This window comes from Cheilinus undulatus, linkage group 3 (genome assembly GCF_018320785.1).
Source record: "Cheilinus undulatus linkage group 3, ASM1832078v1, whole genome shotgun sequence".
Lineage (NCBI taxonomy): Eukaryota > Metazoa > Chordata > Actinopteri > Labriformes > Labridae > Cheilinus > Cheilinus undulatus.
In genome coordinates this window covers 32,189,820-32,211,851 of record NC_054867.1, presented here as the reverse complement: position 1 = coordinate 32,211,851, position 22,032 = coordinate 32,189,820, and the positions used below count along the sequence as shown (strand labels likewise).

Genomic DNA, 22,032 nt, shown 5'->3' with positions numbered 1-22,032 from the left:
ATCTTGCACCACATTTCATTTCATACATTGTGCTTATTATTAGCATCAAGTCACAGTACGTCTTGGAGAACCATCTCTGTTTACCATTTTTTGTAGCGTGGCAAAACTGTTACATCCAGTAGATGTAAACAAGTCACAAGTGTAAACAAAATATTGGGGTAAATGACCTGAAAGTTAGGTACTCAAATAATGACACAAGTGGCGTTACGCATTATGAAATTTTGTCGGACATGCTGACCGCGTACCGATAGGTGCATCCCTGACAATAACACAACTTTTAGCAAAATAGCCAACAGCTCTTAAACTGCTCTTTTAAATGTTCCATGTGTGACCCACACAAGCACCAATGAGAGAGCTTTCTGTTCATATGCCCCAAAACTGTGGAATTCTATCCCCCTGGACATTAGACTATCTAGCTCCACTGATGTTTTTAAAAGAAAACTGAAGACACACCTTTTTAATTCGGCTTTTAACATGCTGTAATCTGTCTGTCTGCTCTTTGTAAAGCACTTTGGGCTACATCTTATGTGTGAAAGGTGCTATATGAATAATAAATAAAGTTGAGTTGAGTTAAACAGTAACCAGTAACACAGGACAGTCTTACTCTAGGGAATTGACAGATGACCATCCACTTTTAGCAACACACATACTCCATTAAAATGATGCTGTAAAATAATGTGTGGGACTCGAATTTATTTGAACTTAAAGTCATCACCAACATCCTATGAGCAATTACAGCAACTTGTTAACACAGACCTTACCTGAACCAAAACTAAGAGCATTTCTCAGAATATTAGTCACGACTGTTTGCATATTTGCTGACCGCAAACACAAAAAGGAACTTTATGTAGAAAACAAACATTTCTTCACTTTTTAAGTCTACAGTTAATGACTCATGTTCGATATGTTTTCCCAGCCAAACCAATCTTGGACTGGTAATGCTGGAAAACAGGTTTCACTAGAGTGGGTCAATGTGCTGTGTTGTTCAGTTTCACATGGCTTAGACAAGCTTTATTGCTGAATTAATCTAACCCTGTTACGGATTCATTTTCTGCCCAAGGCTTCTAGTATAAACTTACTGTGAATAAAAATTAAATTCTAATTAAGATGACAAAAGTTTTAACTACTCTCACGCAGAACAAAGAAAAGATATTAATATGAAGTCAGTGATGAATACAATGATTATAAAATAGTACAACATAGATCACTGAAAGGTAAGTTCTCTGTAAAAAAGCTTAATATGTTAAAAGTTATTCTTGACATTTGACCTCAGAGAAACTGTCTCTTGTGATATACCCCAAGGACCTCGTAAATCCACTTGGGGAGGGACACTGTAGGCAATGGTTGGGCTGAATAAAGACATGACCTCTGTGAGGGATGGGAATTCAAATAAATTATTAATCCAAAACTTAGCAACCTACCTTATGTTTTTGTTTTCACTGCCTAATCCTAACCAGTCCAGTGTTACCACATGTTAGGAAGAAATGAAAAGTTTCTACATGCTTCAGCATGACTGACAACTGCAGATGACTCAAAAAAGCACGTGTCAAGAAAGTATCTTGATATGAAGTTTTTCAGCAGAATCTCAAAGGCACACATTTCAGTCTAGTTTCACTCCCACACCAAATTCAAGTCAGAAATACAATAGCAACATTGATGGAGGATTTAGCCTGAAAAACCATGCAGTACTGGCCCACTGTTGACCTAATACAGCAGACTACAGGCTTTGTGCAGATTTTTAACATTGATCTACAACATGGGTGGCAAATTTGCGGCCCACGGGAAGATATATTATGGCCCCCCCACTTGACATCAAAGTGTGGTGTGAGTGCGGCCCACGCCTTTTAAGCAGGCACACCACAGCCTCAGTTACAAAAATCAACCAGTTTCTGCTGCCAATCAACAACACTGCAGCTTTAAAGCCAACAAAAGGCTCAGTTCATATTGTATCCATAATATGAACAATCGTTAGGAGATAAGAACAAGAATTCAAAATAGGTGCCTTAATCCCCAAATGCTTTAAAGCTCAAGTATGTAACTTTTGATGAGAGCCGTGTGGAATCAACTTTACTCCCCTTTCCTTCCTGTTCTTCTCCATGTTTGAGCTCCATAGCACCGCCCCTCTTCTTACATACCTCCTCATGGAAATGCATGTCCGTTGAATCGAATACTGATGATGGCAAAGCTCTTGTGGAGTGATTTTGCTCTGCTTTTCAACTGAAATCAATGGCCAAATTACAGGCAGGAAAACACTTTGTCTCAGCACGAACAAATTCTGCATAGGACCGAACACCGCTGGTAACTCTGCCATTGTATCAACTTCTCCCTGAGCTGAGGCGGTAGCGCACCTACTTCAGCAGCCAATAGGAATGCTCACTCTGACCTGAGCCATGATTGGCTGCAAGTGCTAGCCTCCTCATTGGTTGGAGCATCGTCCCTTGCTGGCAGGGTCCAAAACTAACACTCGCCACTCACCAATTACCGGTAGATTTTGTCTCTAGCTGGTAAATTTTTAAGACCAGTTGCCACTCTGGCGAGTTATTTTTTTACCAGCGAAAAATTATTTTTTGTTGTTACTGGAGAATGATGCTGGTTTATTGGCAGAGTCATGTGTATTTCAGGCCGAGATGATCTTTGGTCACGTAAGTGTGTCAGTCATGACGTCATTCACAGCACGCGCAGGTGGACAGCTGCGGTGTTGACAACTTAGCAGCTTTGTTGCTAAACTAGCCAGTTTTCAGACCCCTGTAGCAACTCTTCAAAGAAAAAAAAGCGACTAATGACAAAGCGAGTAGCAAGTTTTTCTGGTGTTACTGGAGACTTTTACAGACTTTTGGAGACTCTGACGTGAAAGCACATTGTTGCTCCAGTGTGCAGCAGGTGCCGCCTTGGGCCCCTCCCTGCCCCAGAGCTCTCACAGGCGGCCTAGTCCTCCTCAGTAGTCCGTCAGAGCAGGAAATGTTCACCCCTCTAGATCCAGACTGCAGATTAACCGCGCTGTGAAGGAGCCTTCAAAGTTTTCTCTATTATCTCTTTGTTCTATTACATGTTTGGTCTTGATGCAGCACTAAAATGCATCCAAAATACGCATGGAGATGCCCTAGTTCATCACGTGTGCAGGGATGTCAGGGGGATTCTGATAGAGGGTACTCTCTCTCTCTCTCTCTCTCTCTGGACTCTGTGTACTGATCCTAGGTCAGGTGAAAAAGGGCTCAGATCAGGTTTTGTGAACAGGTTGCTATTTTAAAGCCATAAATAGTCATGCTGAACGTGTATTTATAATGAATATTCCAGTCTTGTGAATTCATCATCATTGGATTGTAAAAACAAAAATCTGTAAAAATTGTCATATGTTAGAACGGCAGCATATTTTTGCCTGACCTGGCCTGATCAAATTACTTGCAAATAAATTCTCTTTCTAAAGTAGCTAATTAACCCTTTGTGTGAAAACATGCAGCACCCATTAAATGCTACCTGCATCTAATATTTGATCATTTCTCTTTATAAACATTACAGCAGCCTATATATCAGTGGTTGGTCGTATTGATATTGCTAAAAAAAATGACTGGCACAGGACGTCTTGCTGGAGCAAATCCAGCCCCCTACCCTGAATGAGTTTGAGACCCCTGATCTACAATGATTAATTCATGTCAGTATTTGTGTTTCGGTGGTTTGTGGTTACTTTGTTTACTTACAACTGAAAAGTCCTTTACTGATTGCAGAATAGTAAAAAAAAAAATCTTTCCATTTGCAACTGCAAAATAAATCAACTAATGACTGATAGGAAATCAGTGTTATAAACCTTTCTGTCCTTACAGTGCCATGGATAAATCTTGCAGTGCAGAAGTCAAGTTCAGGCTGGACGCGGACGTGTCCCATCCTGTACCTAGCACCCCGACCCGAGGACAGTGGTCCAGTAAACTTGAGTTCCTCTTGGCTGTTGCAGGACAAATTATTGGCCTGGGAAATGTGTGGAGGTTTCCTTATCTGTGCTACAAAAATGGAGGAGGTGAGTTTTGTTTTGGTAGCCTCAATTCAAAAATAATACTTAAACACTAGGAGTGCATTTGTAAAATATGAACAACTCACACTGAGATAGCACCTAGGGGGAAAAAAAAAAAGATATATATATAAAATATGTTTTAATATTTGACACCGAAGGGAGGATTCACTTCATGCTATATGAAGTTTGCTTTTAATTTACATAACGTAATTTACATTACAAGAAAATGGCATATGAAGGTGAATAATAATTTGGAGTCACTGGTCAATATTTTAAAAAACTTAATTTTCAATTCCATTTAAATTTAATTACTTTTTTCACAGGTGGACCAGAATACACATCTGAGTTTGTTTGATGCTGACACATGATGGAAATTACCACCAGATTTAACTGATTTACCAGTATATTGCAATAATTTCAACCTAAGCAACTTTGTTTATTACTTAATAATACAAAGTAAATGACACACACTCTTAAGACATAGCAAGTAACAAATAGCACACCTAAATTTCTGCGAGTGGGTTTTATGTTTGCTGCTAGGGGACTGAGGTGGCTGTTGATGGAAGGGGAGTAATGGGGATTAAACAGTATAATTTCAGATTTTGAGTTGTTGAGTAGGAAGTATTGGGTCATCCAACATTTAATATCATCTAGACAGTCTGTAACAGCAGCTAGGCTTCCAGGGTCCACAGTTCTCAGGGGAAGGTACGTCTGTGTGTCGTCTGCATAGCAGTGAAAAAAGACTTTTGATTCTGGATTATTTGGCCAAGAGGCAGCATATAAACAGAAAAGAAACTCTAGCCTAAAACCAAACTTTGTGGTACACCACAGGCAATCGTGGAGGTAGAATAAGAGTGACTGCCTTTGGTGGCCACAAAGTTTTGCTCTAAAAGATGTCTATCCAGTTTCTAAGATGATCTATTAAAATATTGTGATCAGTGTCGTGAAATGCTGCCCTGAGATCTCGAAATTAAAAGGCCTCCCTCCTCTCTATCAGCTGCTGAAAGTAAATCATTAGTCACCTTGAGGAGGGCCATCTCAGTGCTGTGACCTGCTCTAAAACCACACTGGAATTTCTCAAAGAGGTTGTTGTGAGACATAAAAGATAAAAGCTGTGTAGAAACCAGCTTCTCTAAAAGTCTGGATAAAAACAGAAGCTTTGAAATGGATCTAAAATTATCAAAATCAAAGGGGTCAAGGTTAGGTTTCTTTAAAACAGGCTGGACCACAGCGTGTTTAAAAACAGAGGGGACAACACCTTCTCCCTAAGAGTTATCAATGATAGATAAATTACTGGGCCTAAGGGTTAAAACCTCTTTGAGAAATTTGGTGGGAATAAAATCAAGGCTGCATGTGGTTGGCTTCATGTGGGATAGCGACAAGGTTACAGGCTCATAACTAAAATAACAAAAATTCTCTCTACCTAGGTTTAAAATACGGGCTGGGGGGGTGTGATATTTTCCCTAATGTCCTTGACGTTGTTTAAAAGAAGCTAAAAACTTCTCAGATAATTCATGATTCATAATGGGGCGGTGGGGGTAGACCCTAAAACCTTAAATAAAACTTGTGAGTTAGAATGATTTGCTGAAATTGAATTAAAATCAAATGCTGCCCTTGCATCTTTGACTGCCATTTGGATTTTTTTTCCATTGCATCATGCCGTCATTGCTGCATTTGCCAAACATTTACAGTAAATTATTGTGCCATAAGATAAAATTGAACAGAAAAAGTCTTTAATACAACATGCACAGCTATTAAGAACTATAGCACTTCGATTTAGAAAATCAAGCTGTAACTGCCATCATCAATAATAGATAAATAGCATGATGTCTCATTTTTCCCAAAGGTGTGTTCTTCATCCCTTATGTGGTCTTCCTCTTCACCTGCGGCATTCCCCTGTTTTTTCTGGAGGTATCTCTGGGCCAGTACACCAAACAGGGAATTATAACATGCTGGAGGAAGATCTGTCCCCTTTTTGAAGGTAAGATGCCAAAGCACTATCACTGTATGGTGGAATCAGTTATTAAAAGTAGTTACATGTTTCATTATCTTACTTATAGTCAGTAGGATGAGCATGTTGACTTTATTTAATACTGTTTTGACTGGTCTTTCATTACTATTTTATGTGTCCAAGAATGTTAACTGATCCTATCTTTGGTGATGAAAAAGTGAAAACTCAATGATCTTTTGTAAAATGATAGACTGGGCCTCAGTGTCATAAAGTGAAAGAGTAAGTCATTATTCCTCCAGTACACTGAGGGGGAAAATGTGCAAACTCACTATAACACATCAATAAAACTTAGATGATGTAACTTATCAGTGCAAAAAGGGCGCAAAAAAGTAGTGGTGTAAGAGCAACACTACAGTTGTGTTGTTTTTCAATTTTAAAAAACTAAAATATTTTTCAAAAATATTGGCCATTTATAACCAGTTCCTTAGTCTAAAAACTATCATAGATTGCCTTGTTGTAAGAACTGTTACCATCCATAGAGATTTTAAGATGAGTGCACTTTATTCCACTAAAAGATATAAACCTACATCATGCCTTACATATGCACAATTGTCACATTTTTTATTTAACAAAAAACAGCCTCTTCAGCTTCTCCCATTCTTTTCTTTGGCACTAAAGAGACTGTAAGCCTTGTTGAAACATTATAATAAACAATGATTTTGTCTCTGAGCTGGCTTGTGTATTTTAAATATTTCCTCCTGTGAACTGTCACACATGGCTCAATGAGTTACTAAAATGTTTGTTTATCTTTTTCATGTGGTCAAGCCATTAAACACGGAGATTACACGAGTAAAAAGAATATTCACTCCACTGTGTTTACTCTGTGATGTAAGTGGACAGGGTCTTCAAGTACACCCCAGTCTGTGTATTGCATTATCATCAATTAATTTCAATTCTAACTTTATACAACTTATATATGAGGCAAATAAGAACATTGTATATTTTTAATGTAACCAAGTGAATTTTGTTTACTCTATCACCTTCATTACTATGTTTTGCTCTTGTTAATAATAAAGTCCTCTTTAACGCCATATCATGCAGTATCAAACAAACTACTCCTGGAAATTTTTGCACAACAAGGCTCAAAAACCTGCTGCTTACTGTTTGTAACTTCACATATGACTATATTAATCTGATGTTTAAGGTGTTGTGTGCATAATCTAAAGGCTGTTTATTTGTGTTGTTTGTTTTAGGGATTGGATATGGCAGTCAGGTGGTTGTTTTATATGCCAGCATCTATTACGTCATCATATTGGCATGGGCTTTCCTCTATCTCTTCTTCTCCTTTAACTCTGAACTGCCCTGGGGAAGTTGCAGAAACAGCTGGAATACTGGTATGTTAATACCAAAAGATGTGGCTGAAGAAACCTCACCAAAAAAATACAAAACCTTTTTCTAGTGTTTGTACAAAGTAAATCATAATGTGGGTGGTGAGTATCTCCCTTTCAGTGTTTAGACCTATTTATTTCAGTATCATTATATTCAAAACAAGTATAGCAGCAACATTTGAGATTTTATTGTTTAGCTGATAATTAGTTAAAAGAATATGAATCTGAAGTTCAGCTTAAAGTGGAAGGTTTGCACTGCAAAACATTTTCAATTGTCAAAAATCACCTTACTTCCCCTGAGTAAAAATTTTAATATAAAATATAAATATATCAGCACATTTCAACTTTTACTGAGAAGATGTCTCCAACTTAACTGAGAGGTACAATAGAGTTTGTTTATCAGATGTTTCATGTTTTCAGAACACCCTGGTATAAATGGTGAGGTAATCAAACCATAAAATGTAAGACTATCAAGAAAATCTTTCTTCTCCAGGCACCACAAACCATGATAATTTTTTATTGAAAACAATGAACCAAAATATAGAGAAATTTCCCCAATTAAGTCTTGAAGTAAAACAATACAAAGCAAAACACATGCTACTTATAAACTGATATTGGTAAAAATGTCAACCTTAAATGTCTTTTTAAACACACTGTCCTCTTTCCAACAGAAACCTGTGTGGAGTTTGATCAAAGAGCTAGTCCTGCCAACTGGACTGTGCCTGAAAACGCAACTTCTCCAGTCAGGGAGTTTTGGGAGTGAGTATGAAAAATAATCACATTCCAAATATGAAAATGATTTTTGAAAATTACATTCCTGAATCTGAACTGTTACGCGCAGGAGAAGAGTTCTGAATATCACGGGAAGCATCGAAGAGTTAGGTGAGATTCGATGGGAGTTGGCGCTGTGCCTTCTGTTGTCTTGGGTCATCTGTTACTTTTGTGTATGGAAAGGAGTCAAGTCCACAGGAAAGGTAAGACAAGATGTTTATGTTGCATTTAAAGCACCTCTTAAATGGTTGAAGTTTTGTAAAGTATTGGGGCATTTGTTTCTCAGTTGGTAGAGCACCCCAAGTTTAGAGGCACCAGTCCCCACTGCACTACAATAAAGCTTTTTTCATGTAGTTGAGATGTCACTGGACATGTCTAAAAACCACATGACGCTGATCTTTCCCAGAGTCTGTGTAAAAGCCGGCTCAGACTATGCAAATCCAGACAGATTTTGGCCCAACTGCAACATCAGAGCGAATCGTCAAACCTCGGGCCTGAATTTGCGTGTCGAGACAACAAACAGTCTAGTAGTGTGACATAATTAACGACGCATCCAAGGCACCCCACGACCATCATTCAACAAGACTAGCATGTCAGAATTTTTCTTGCTCTTTCGTCTAGTTTGACATCCTGACCCAATGTCAACAACTTGAATCCCTACACCAACCAATAAGAGAGCATTTGCTCCTTATCTTAGCATCATCATTTACCAAAGTTACTACTTTTTCTCCCTCCAGGGAACGAATGTGGGCACTCAACACTCAAAAATACTCTCAACAATAACACTGTCAGAGATAACACGCAGGTATTCTCTATGTCTCCCAAAAAAGCACAAATACAACTGCCATGCATAAAGAAAATGGACAATAATGTAATAATTAAAATATACTTATATAAGAAATCAGGAGTTCATTCCCTCAGTGACTGATCTATATTTAAAAGTCTAATTGCAGAGGGGATAAAAGATCTGGAGTAATGATTAGTTTTCCTAAGTGGAGATTTAAAACGCCTTCCTGAAGGCATAAGCTGAAAGTTTGCAGCTAGGACGTGGTCATGTTGCTCCATGATGACCCTAGCTTTCTTGACCACCCTTTTGTCCCAAAGGGAGGGCAAGTCCTCCAGCTGCACCCCAACTATTTTGGAGCACACCCTCACAAAATAATTGGGGTTATTACCTACTCAGTGATGTATTTATGAAGATGCAGTACAAGTGTGCATCTTCTAGCTGTAGCACCAAGATAGGGGCATTGAGAAAACCCCTGTAAATGCCGTCGGCATAATATGTTGCATCAGTGTTTTTCAAAGTGTGGACCGAGGCCTCTGGTGGGCCCTGGAGGTACTGCAAGGTGGGCCGTGAGAGGTCATTTGCAATAAATGAAAACTGTAAATCTAATTTTGAAAACTCAAATAATGCATTCAATGATAATGAAATAATTTTAAGTCTCAGAATCAAATAAACACATTCAGAATATTTAACTTGCATGTCACTTTATCATCATTTATTTGTTAAGAGCTAGTGTCCCAAAATATTTTTCCAGATATTTCAGAGGCTGGAAAAAAATGGTTACATAATTATTGGTGGGTAAACTTTAATTTCTAGTTGTTAAATGTTGCTTTTTTGATGAACAAATAATGGAAAATGGTTAAAATATACATGTTGCCTTGAGGCAACACCGTACCGTAATGGAAAACAGTAAACACTGAACCGTTATGGATTCACAATGATACCATAGCATTTTGGTATTGTATATTTAGGTATAAATCTGTGATTACTAAAATGAGAAGATGGATGAGGTTAGTGATGTTGATCAGGGTGAGGACATTGAGGGTAAATGTACAGCATCAACAAGTATTACCAGTATACAATAAGATAGACTGTAAGATGCATACATAATAACTAAGAATTTTCTTGATATTTTCATAGCATGCAAAGGACATTTTTTTTGTTTATTAGTTCCCCTACACATAGCACCAAAAAGGGCCACGGACCTGCCTGAAGTGGTAAAACTCCAGGAACATTCCCACAAGGCAACATTCAGACAAGAAATATTGTAATTTGATAATATAAGAAATAATTATTTCATTGTTCAAGTTCAAATAACATGAATAACATGACATCCAAGCACAAATCACTCCATCTTTTTCTTCTGCTGTTCCCTGCCCACCTCACCAAATAATCCTGGAAAAGTTCTCTCCGGTCTCCCTACAAGATCTAAAGAATCTGGTTAGAACTATGAAAATTTTCCTCTAGTCCCTTTGACATATTGCCAGCTCATCTACTAAAATCTGTAATAGATTCCATTGGCCCATAAATTCTTTCAATTGTCGGTAAGTCATTAGAATCTAGTCATGTTCCTTCATATTTTAAACATGCTGCCATACAACCTCTTCTCAAAAAACAAATCTGGGCTCCTCTTTGCCCCAAAACTATAGGCCTATTTCAAAACTATCCTTTATCTCTAAAATTCTAGAAAAAGTGGTTGCCAAACAACTTACAGCTGCCTTGGACACTCATAACATCCTGGACAAGTTTCAGTCTGGTTTTCGTCAGTCACATTCAACAGAATCAGCACTTCTTAGAGTTTTTAATGACTTCTTGCTTAGCAGTGATGAAGGAAAATGTTCTGTGTTGGTTTTACTGGATCTCAGTGCAGCCTTTGACACTGTGGATCATGGCATTTTAGTTGATAGGCTAAAGCAGTGGGTGGGCATTTTTGGCTTAGCCATTGACTGGTTTTCCTCTTACCTGTTCAACAGAACTTTCTCTGTCACTGTTAACAACCACAGCTCTTCAAATTCCTCCCAGCTTTAAAGACATATCCTATCACTGTTATGTGGATGACATCCAGCTTCACATATCTTTTACACCTCAAAATTATACTGAAGTGTCAGTTTTACTCAGTTGTTTGAGTGCCATTAAAGACTGGATGTCAGATAATTCTCTACAGCTAAACGCTGACAAAACAGAGGTCCTTGTCTCGGCCCCAGATGGCTTAGTGCCAGGAATTTTGGAGAAACTTGGTACCCTGTCTACTTGTGTAAAACCTGTTCTGCATAATCTTGATGTTTCATTTAGCCGCTCCTTGTATTTAGATCAACATGTCAAATCTGGTCCGTTCTTCTTTTTTCCAACTCAGAAATATTGCTTAACCTAAGACACATTGTTTGTACAGCTCAGATGGAGATGGTTATTCACACATTAATTTCCTCCCGTTTAGACTACTGTAACTCACTTTTCACCTGTCTCAGTAAAACATCTATAAATCGTCTACAACTAGCTCAAAACGCTGCAGCCAGACTACTTACGAAGTCTTCAAAAAGGTCACACATCACACCAATTCTGTATTCTCTCCACTGGCTTCCCATACATTTTAGAATACATTTTAAGATCCTTATGTTTACTTTAAAAGCCCTTCATGGTCAGGCACCAGCCTACATTACTGAACTTTTAAAACCGTACAATCCCAGCAGGACTGTTCGGTCCTCTGATCAGGACCTGCTGGTTGTGCCACACTCCAGACTGAAAACTAAAGGAGACTCCAACTCTTTGGAACTCACTTCCATTGAGTTTAAGTTCAGTAGACACTGTTGATTCATTTAAAAAGCAACTTAAGACCTACTTGTTTGGTCTGGCCTTTACTTAATTTGTTATGTTGTACTGTGTATTCTTTTATTGTACCTTTGCATCATTGCCTGTGTTTTCCTTTATCTCTTTGTAAAGTACTTTGTGACTTTGATGTTCTTGAAAGGTGCTATATAAATAAACTTATTATTATTATTATCTGATCATCCTGCCAGACAGAGTAGCATCACTAGTTTCTTTGGATATTAACTCTGGGTTGGACATAGTCCAGTGTCCATAAGCACACTATAACAGAATGTAGCCATTGTGATCAAGCAGCAAACAGGTAGATAAATATTTACTGTGTATCTTTATCTGATCCTTTCCCATCACAGTATTTGATTTTTGTTTAAAGATCAAAAGGGTTCCTGTGGGGTCTAGCAACATGAATTCTGACCAAAGAATGTACTGATAGTGAATATTTTTACAACAAATTAATCCCAACCATGTTGTCTTCTCAGGTAGTTTACTTTACTGCCACATTTCCCTATTTGATGCTGGCAGTGTTGCTTATCCGCGGACTCACATTGCCTGGAGCCTTAGATGGGATCAAGTTCTACCTCTACCCAGATCCCTCCCGCCTCACTGATCCACAGGTATTTCAGGACTTTTTGTTTTTTAATGACAAGCTGCTGAACTGAATATAATCCCTTTTGAACGGCAATGTACCAAGGACTCATTATTACAAACACATTCAGACACCCACTGTTCAAGCTAAGAAAAGTATTTGTCTTTTTTAGAGTTTCTGAAGATAAAGAGCTGAATCATACAAAACTGTAGATTAACCGACTTGCTTCCATCCTACCATTATTTAAGTCAAATAAAGGAACAAACATGAATTGAGCATTATAAACTTTGTCATATAGTTGAATCACATGTTAGTTACCTTGTGTGAATATTAAAAGAATTTGTTACTTATACATGGACGTAGTGTCAGGATGTCTTTGCTGATGGACTTCTACTCTACAGCAGTGTTAAACATTAGCATGTTAGATCATTTATAGAGTTTCAACACACTTGAAATGCCAGCTTTATTGTGAGTGAAAATATGTCCACTATTTCTCTTGCAGGTGTGGATGGATGCTGGCACACAAATATTTTATTCATATGCTATTTGCATTGGGTGTCTAACTGCACTTGGCAGTTACAATAAGTACAACAATGACTGTTACAAGTAAGTTTAGTGTAATATCTTCTGTTTTTTCAGTTTGAGTACTGTAGAGAGAAAGCATGCTCAAAAAGAAAGATCATATTAAAAATTTTGGGTAGGTGGCATATAGTGTAAGCTAGTGGAAAGCACAACAGTTCAAGCCTGGAATATAAAGGGCCAAAAAATAAAGGAGAAAACATCACATGCCATAGTGATCTATTTTTCCAAATATAGCTCAGAGCCTTATATGAGAGTAAACATGTTAAGAAGTACCATGGCTGATATTAGACCTTTTCAGGAGTCCACTTAAACTTCTACACCTCTTGAATGCACATTTTAAGAAAACATCTTTGAGTAGTGTATATGCAGACATCCTAACATGGTAAATTATTTGTAAAGTTCTTATTTGTAAATATTTCTAGGGATTCAGCAGTCTACCAAAGAAAATGGCCTTCTTTAGTCACATTAGGCTTCATTTCATGACCAGTAAAAGAATGTTACATTTCTGTAAGTTAAATACAAAGTTATGGACTAAGAATGTATTTCTTTTTGTTTCTAGGGACTGTTTTTACTTGTGCCTCCTGAACAGTAGCACCAGCTTTGTGGCTGGCTTTGCCATCTTCTCTGTGCTTGGATTCATGGCGTATGAGCAGCACATTGACATTTCTAAAGTGGCAGAGTCAGGTGAAGAAGTATCACTATTAATAGCTATTAATTTAATGGTCATTGTTGTTTTATTTTCAGATTTTTTAACTAACATTATCTCTGTTATCTTCTCTCAGGTCCTGGCTTGGCATTCATTGCCTACCCACGTGCAGTCACCATGATGCCTTTTCCCCAGATATGGGCGGTATTTTTTTTCATTATGATAATTCTGCTGGGACTGGACAGTGAGGTGAGCTGACGCTTCTTTAAAAATTCACAGAGAACTCCAATGCATGTACAGTTGTCAGGTTTGACTGTTGTTCTCACTGTGACTGTCAGTGTCTCCCTACTATTTTAGCAGAAAGTCAGGTTTTTTTTACCCTTTTGCCCTAGATTTTTTATCTGTTTGTGTGTGTTTGTGTTAGTTACAAATATATCTTTCGAAACTATCCTAAAGAGTTCAGGGCACTCCAGAGAATTTCTATATGAATGAATGAGTGGATGTTTATTGGTGCGATTGGAGGTTTTGAGAGTTCTTACATATACAAGAAACCCCTGGATTTTTGTTACTTTTAAAAAGTTTGATCCAGATTTATATTAAAGCAAAATAAATTATTTAGTTTAAAAACAATTAGACTAAATATTACTTCAGCCCTGGCAGTAATAGAATCTCTTTGATTCCTTACAGCATTGATATTACATGTATTCATCAAAAATTTTAAGCATAGGTACAACCTGTATGGAGTAATTTTCTAACATGTGGTTCTGTGTTTTAGTTTGTAGGTCTGGAAGCAATTGTAACAGCAATTTCAGACATGAATCCAGCCTTCTTCCATGTTGGTCATCGACGTAAACTCCTTCTACTTGCTATCAGCGTTGCCAGTTTTTTCATTGGCCTTACGATGGTTACAGAAGTATGATCAGATTTTATGTTAACCTTTCTTTTATCTAAAATTGAAAAGTAACATAAATTAATAGCTAACTGTGGTCCTGTGTCTTACTCAGGGTGGACTCTACATCTTCCAGTTATTTGACTATTATGCCTGCAGTGGGATGACTCTTCTCCTCTTTGCCACCCTACAGTCTGTGTGTGTTGGATGGGTTTATGGTGAGTTAATGATCATAAAGAAAATCCACAAAACCTTCATGTGTTGTTTAATCAGCTCACCAGTGTGATTCCATCTATGAAACAGGTGCTGACCGGTTTTATGACAACGTAGAGGACATGATTGGATACAAGCCTTTGCCACTGATTAAGCATTGTTTGAAATATGTCACTCCAGTAATTTGCATGGTGAGTTTTGACATGAAAGTTTACTAATTCAGTGTATTTGTCAATTGTCCATTAGCTAACACCAGCCCAGTTTCTGTTCTTGAAGAGCACATGTGCAGTTCACAATGCCAACTTAATACTTGGCAATAATAGATACAAGAGAGACACTAGGTTCGTTTAAATTGATAAGAGTATTCATGTTATGAGCATTATCTTAGCCTTTCAGTTAGGGATGCACAATGTTGGGTTTTTGCAGATATCCGCAATGCCGATATTTCCAAACTCATTTAAAGAACACAAAGTGACTTCTGTGCAAAGAGAGACTGAGGAAAATGATAAGAGAGGAATGGGAAAGTAGACAGTCAGATTATTGTTTTACGCTTGTGTCACGGCAAAGATGGCAAAGCCAGCCACGGCCTGAACAGAAAAGAAACACGGATTAAACACAAATCTACACCAAATTAACCACAATTAGACAAGCCCCCATTTGTCACCGTCGGCTCTAAGCCACTGACAAATAAAGGGAGAAGGAACGGAGTATTTTGTGAAGAAAAACTCAACTTTATTACAAAGAATAATCAAAGATGACAAATATATTAATGAAAACCAAATGCTGCCAAATCAACCTAACTAAAGCATAACTAAGATGGGGAGCGGGGGTCAAACAGGAGCAGGGTCCCTCAGCCTCTCCTCTCCAGCTCCCACTGAGGCACTGACAAGCCTGATCTTTAGCATGAGAACACCAGGCCCAGGTGTTCTCAATCCTCAATCCACATGCCAATCCCGACTGCCACCAGACCACACCTACTGGATCCTGAAAACACAAAACACAAACACCAGCAAACAGGCCACCAGAGGATCGTCACACTTGGGGCTCAAACAACTACATTTTCTGTGATAATCAGTAAGTAAGTAAGTAGATGCTAGTTAGCTGTACTGACAACTACAGCCACCTAAAGAGGATCAACTGTTTAAGCAGCTACTGACACTTCTTCATGGTGTTTTGAATTTTTGAAAAGACTTTAAGAAAAACACACATACATTTTCTTAAGAAATTTAAGCAGCACATGCCTGGTACAGTCCTCCAGTGTGCGATGTCTCAGTAGGACCAAGAACACAAAGGCAACAGACTGGCTCTGTTTCAGACCTAAGCTAACCACATCTAACTCTTGACATGAAGGGCTTGAAATAAAACTACGGAGAGTTACTGAACTACCACACCATGGATACTATCATCTCTAAAGTCACTGGCCTTTTCTAGAGGAATTAACACAATCTGACTAATGGCAGAGGTCTGCGCTGTTACCACTTTACACCAGAAGATGGCGGACATGAGTAACTTCAATCCCAGCAGCAGTTTTTGGGTGTGTTTCTATTCAAAGTTTTGGAGTTTATAGAGTTTGAAAGACACACGCCCGGTCAAGGAGATAAGTCGGAGCATAACAGAGAGAAAGACAGTGAATTGTAGCGAGAATACTCACAATGCTGGCAGGAATAGAGGAATATTCACCCTCTGCCATGACTTCAAGTCATCCGGTGAGACCATGGGTGAGACTGTCAGTGCATCTATTGGCATCATCAGGCAACGCTTGCACCGTGACAGTCCCCTGTAGCAAAGCCAATGCCTTACCTCATCATGTCTCAACCTTGTTGGGGTGGGAGTAATTGGCAAATGTTGTGGTGGGGGACACATGGGGATGGATCCAGGAATTTTTTTTAAGGATTCTTCACTATTTGGAGACAGGGCTAATGATGGAGGTCTGTGCTCTCCGAATGCTTTTCTAGTTATACTGATATTGTTCATATTTTCACTGAAAGGGTGAGGAAAATAATGATATACTTTCTCCAGAATTGTACCACAATGCTACATAGCACTGAACAATGTAGATATATTTAAAGGGGACATATTTTACCCTTTTAAGACGAGTTTATATTGTTCTCAGAGGTCCCCAAAACATGCCTGTGAAGTTTATTGCTGAAAAAACTGTCCAGTACAGGATTTTTACGTTTATAAACCCTACTGTTCCAGCCCTTCTCAGAACAAGACATTTCTGTGTCTGTGACTTTAAATAGTAATTAGCTGTCTGACTCCGCCCCTGACCACACCCCTCTCAGGAAAACAGATGCAGCACTCCTGATGTTATCCAGAGTTTAGGACCTGACTTGAATTTGAACCATCAATCTCCCATTCCCTCTCCCCTTCTCTTTCTCCTCCCTTTAGAAAATGTTTTAGTGACCTCACAAGGGGCGAAGGCACCTTCCCCCAGGTTTGGCCCTCCCCCGCTTGGAGGAAAGTTCTACCAGCTACCAGCTGAGATGCTGGATAGATCAGTGCATTACCCTGCTGACTTCAGTCTGGGAGATTGATACTAGAGTGTTTTTTCATCAGTGAACATCAAAGGCATGTTTTGGGGACCTCTGAGAACAATATAAAGTTGTCTTAAAAAGGAAAAATATGTCAACCTTAAAATGTTTGTGCAAGCAGGTAAAAAATACAATAGATAAAATATAATCATAGCACAAACTTGTAAATAAAATTAGAGTATCTAGAACATAAAAATGCCTGATTTCTATTCTTTTTTGTAGATTCAGATAGAAGGGCTTTATTAGCCACCTACAGCCACTAGTTTCAAGTCAACAAAGAGTCTTTCAATAATGGAATCCTATAAAAGTTAGCCTGCAGCCAGTGACCAATATTAATTGATTGTATAAGAGGACTGCTGAATTGAATTGACTGCTAACTTTCAATAAAATGTTGATATAGCATAGATACTAACTGTTTTTTTATTGGGACATATACATTTAGATTTTTTAAATGGGCCCATCATGATACTAATCACTCCCATGTCTGTATTTAGGGTACGTTTATTTTCTCCTTGATCAAATACACGCCCCTGAAGTTCAACAACATGATTGAGTATCCTTGGTGGGGGTATGCTATTGGCTGGTGGTTCACTCTCTCCTCCACACTCATGGTTCCTTTCTGGATGCTGTACGTAGTGGGCAGGACTCCTGGTTCACTGCGGGAGGTAAGCTGTTAGTATGAGATACTATAGTTCTTTAAAAAGTGGTGCAGTTGTATTTTTTGTAAAAGTTCTATTCTTCTTTGTTAGAGGTTCTCCACCTTGTGTACACCAGCTGAAGATCTTCCATTGAACAAATCAGAGAAGAAAGCTCTTGAGCTGATCGACTTGACCTCCTCTCCTGACGGCATGATGTGACCACAGACAAACTGGTCCAGATTCATATTAAACATCAACTGGCAGAAAGGAAAGCATGCTACCAAACCAGCACTCCAGCTTCTTTTAAAGCGGTGGTTCCCAACCTTTTAGGTGTTCGGTCGCTTTAAAGAAACCAACGTCTTTTTTCTTTTTCACAAGTTAAACCAAAGAATAGCTGGTGTTTAAAAACTTTTTGAAGACATAAAATGCATATTATTGTGCCTTTTTTCTAAAAGTGTAAAGGAACAAGAACTATTTTGGGAGAAGAGTTTTTGATTATCAGCTGTCTTTCCTGTTTATCATAAATACTTGATCCTGCAGATTCAACTTGCAAGGGATCCAAACCTCCAAGTTAAGAGTAACTGTACTAAATAATTCACTCAGATTTAATGTGACTTTATCTTATTAAGCACTTCCGAGATTGAATGTTGACTCTACAGAAATGTTGACAATTTTATGATGAGAAAGCCAAGCTCAGTAGACGGTTAATTGCCCAGGAAACTTTTTTATGTCCTTGGTTTCTGAGCTTCTATGTAGACAATGCAGCTGACTCTGTCACCAAAATGTAGGCTTTCACTACAGCAAGCAAACAGGGCTGCCTGTCGTGTTTATTTTTGTCGTTTAAAAAATGGCGTGTTTAGTTTTGTTAATTTCAGAGAAACTGACCAAGAAAGTGAAAGTTTCCTCACATGGCCATTGAGTCATTTTGCAATAATTACATTGTATGCGTAAAGCAGAAAATCCTCACCTTTTAGAGAATATTTAAAGTTTCTTTTCCTTATTATTAATTCTTGAGTTGACCAGTAGATTGAACACTGAATTAACTCAGCACTTACTTGAAAGTGGATGTTGACATTTTACTTAAAATTTTATTATCTTCAAGACCTCAAGGCCTTGAATAAAACTGAAATCAAGCTGGCATTTGGTTATTTTGTATTTAAGCGCTGATATCCTAACTAAGCAACATTTGTTTTGTTTCCTTTTTGTTTCCTTTTTCCTTTTCGAGATTGCTTCAGCATTTATATAAATAAAAGTAATTCAGATGTACTTTTGCCAAAAAAAAAAAAAAAGGAAGCCATACAGATTGAATCCTTGAGTCACTCCAAGTCACTGTTAATGACACGGTTTGTGTTTAAGACACAAAATTTATCAAGAAAAATCAACTTATGACATCCTTTTTTAAAATCTGGACACAGCATGCACCTTAGCCAAGTGACTCCAAAAGCTGTTTCCTGCACAAAAGTGTTTCTGTTACTTAAAGAAGGGCTTGTACCTCCAGCACAGATAGAAAACAGAAAAAACACTAACGTGTGTGTTTGGCTGTAGATAATGTAAACTGTTCATGTTGGGTTATGTCATTGAAAGTACTCAGCACAAAAAAGGAACGTGAAAAAACTCAGTGGCTGATACAGTCAGATTCACAAAAAAGGATATTTTTAAACAATTCATAGAGTATATTTTTATAGTCTCAAATTAACCATAGTTGTTAGAATGGAAAACTGATTAAGCACATTTGCCAACCATTTTGTAAAGGTTTTGTATTATATTAAACTGAGATTTCAAAAATGTATAAATGCTGTTCTTCATTTTATAAATTTAACAGTGAATCAATTATTATTAAAAGGTTACCTATTTTCAAAAGATTGTTTGAAAGAAACTGTTTAAATTCACATTTAAAAGAGCAATCTGACATTTTATATCACCTACTGTTGTTGTGTAAATACCTGTGACAACTTATCCAGTGTTTTATTCAAGAGGATGTTTGAATGGATCATGAAATTGTTTCCTAATGAGGTAATTATGTTCTTTTATTGTCCTATCATTTAACAATGTGCCATTCTTTAATTCTTTTCTTTAGATAAGACATGTTGTAACTTGATTGAATAAAGTGGTTGATCGTTTATGATTCATCTCTGTCTTCTTCTTGTTTTGATCTGATTTAATTGGATTCATGAGAAAATGTCAGAACTTGAAATGTTTTCAGATTTAAGCTGTAGATGAACTTAAATGGATGGAACATTTTGCATATTTGTTCAAGGAATAACTGTGTAGATGTCAACTTTAGCAAACATTATATCAGCAGTTGACTGTTTTTACAAAAACAGGTTTTTCATTTTCATTTTTAACGTTTTGTTTAATAGTAAAAACTATGTGTGGCAACATTTTTTAGTGTATATGTGTTGATTACATTTATGAATCTGAAAGCCAAAAGACAATGAAACTGTCTTTTTTGCAAGGGTTAAATACTGTTGGATAAAGATAAGGTAATAGAGGTGGCATAAAATAACATAATAGCAAGTGTTCTCATGTGATGCAGTTCTTCTATGGATGATGCTGAATTGAATTAAAGTATTCAAAATAACAGTGCTTAAATCAGATTTCCCTCTTAACTGCACTCACCTCATCACTAATTCATACCCGCTCATAGCAGTACTTGTTAAACAAACAAGGGTAGAGTGAGGAAAAGCTGCTTGGCCGAAGATAAGAAAAGAAGAGGAGAAAAAAGACAGCAGGAAAATATCAGACAGTCCTCAGACCAAATAGCATAAAAGGTTTCTGCACCAAACCTTTAGTAGATAGTTTCCATTCATCAATGATATTTGGTTGACATTTAGTTTATCAATTATGGCAGAATCACTGTTCCATGATATTATTGTTGACTGTGTATTGCAGATTTTATCATATTGTAGTGTATTTTCCATCCATCCATTTTCTATTTTCTGTCATTGGGCGAGAGGCAGGGTACACCCTGGACTGGTCACCAGTCAATCGCAGGGCTGACATATAGAGACAGACAACGAGGCACACTCACATTCACACCTTTGGCTTACTGGGAGGAAGCCGGAGTTCTTGGAGAGAACCCATGCGTGCACAAGGAGAACGTGCAAACTCGGCACAGAAAGGCCCTGACCGGGAAGCAATCCACGGACCTTCTTGCTGTGAGGCAACAGTGCTAACCCCTGCGCCACCATGCAGCCTGTAGTGTATTTTATTGTATCCAAACACATCGTAGTGTATTAAATCATACTGCATTGTGTCATAAAATATTGTATCATATGTTATCACGTGATCTGATCTGGTATGGTATGGTATGGTATGGTATGGTAGGGTGTGGCGTGGTGTGACATGGCATCATAGTCATAAGATATATATAGTCATACTCTCTGAAACCACCTAATGATGTACTGACTTAAATGAACCACTCTGCAACAAAAAGTCTATAAAAACACCTGTAAAAACTTCACCATAAAATGCAATTAAAAACAATGAGGACAACTATTTTCATTTAGTTTTTGATGATATGAATCATTCCTCATTTCTGAAATCTCAAACCTGGAGCTGAGATATGGCCATGGTGCACTGGTTTTTCAGCTTGAGTTTTTCCTGCCATCTCCATTGCTGAGTTTTGTTTGAATGAAGGCAGAAGAGCTTGCTACACAGAGCGAGGATGACGTAGCCTATTTCCAAAATCCATCCCAGATGTGAGCGGCGACTGTGATTGGTTCCCTTCTGTAAGGAAAAACACCAACATCTCACTACAAAGCTATGCTGAACCTATAAGGAACGAGTAACAACGAGCTTCCAAGAAATGTAGTGGATTCAAAAGTAAAATATTTGTCTTTGAAATGTAGTGGAGTGAAAGTCATAAGTAAAAAAAAAATACTCAAGTAAAGTACAAATACTTTAAAAATGTACTTAAGTATAGTACTCAAGTAAATGTACTCCATTAGTGTCCACCACTGATCATAGTGTATTGTATTGTATCATGTTGTATCTTAAGCCAGCCTGTGATTCCAACCCCTGTTAATGAGCTACCAGTGAAGTAATGAGTTCATGTTTCAAAGACACCATGCCTTTGTAATAAACCAAACCCTCTGGATGTTATAACACTGTACATTAAATTACTATACCTGAAAAAACCAAATGTCTTTTTTTGAAAATGCAACCTCTTGGATTTATTAAATGTTTGAAGTGTAACAAAACAATAAAGTTGTATAAATAGGACAC

The 22,032-nt window shown here is 37.7% G+C and overlaps 1 protein-coding gene across 1 annotated transcript in view; it reads left to right on the top strand.

Moving 5' to 3' along the window:
• LOC121506824 (sodium- and chloride-dependent GABA transporter 2-like) overlaps positions 1-19,917 on the top strand; it is a 33,519-nt gene extending 13,602 nt beyond the window's left edge. Inside the window, exons 2-15 of the mRNA XM_041782748.1 lie at positions 3,819-4,009; positions 5,850-5,984; positions 7,208-7,348; positions 8,014-8,101; positions 8,184-8,316; positions 12,197-12,331; positions 12,806-12,909; positions 13,445-13,569; positions 13,668-13,780; positions 14,307-14,444; positions 14,536-14,638; positions 14,724-14,824; positions 17,662-17,832; positions 17,917-19,917. Coding sequence (XP_041638682.1) covers positions 3,823-4,009; positions 5,850-5,984; positions 7,208-7,348; positions 8,014-8,101; positions 8,184-8,316; positions 12,197-12,331; positions 12,806-12,909; positions 13,445-13,569; positions 13,668-13,780; positions 14,307-14,444; positions 14,536-14,638; positions 14,724-14,824; positions 17,662-17,832; positions 17,917-18,024 — 1,782 coding nt within the window. The 5' untranslated portion in view covers positions 3,819-3,822 and the 3' untranslated portion in view covers positions 18,025-19,917. The remainder of the gene's footprint in view (positions 1-3,818; positions 4,010-5,849; positions 5,985-7,207; positions 7,349-8,013; positions 8,102-8,183; positions 8,317-12,196; positions 12,332-12,805; positions 12,910-13,444; positions 13,570-13,667; positions 13,781-14,306; positions 14,445-14,535; positions 14,639-14,723; positions 14,825-17,661; positions 17,833-17,916) is intronic.
• The last annotated feature ends 2,115 nt before the right edge of the window (positions 19,918-22,032 follow it).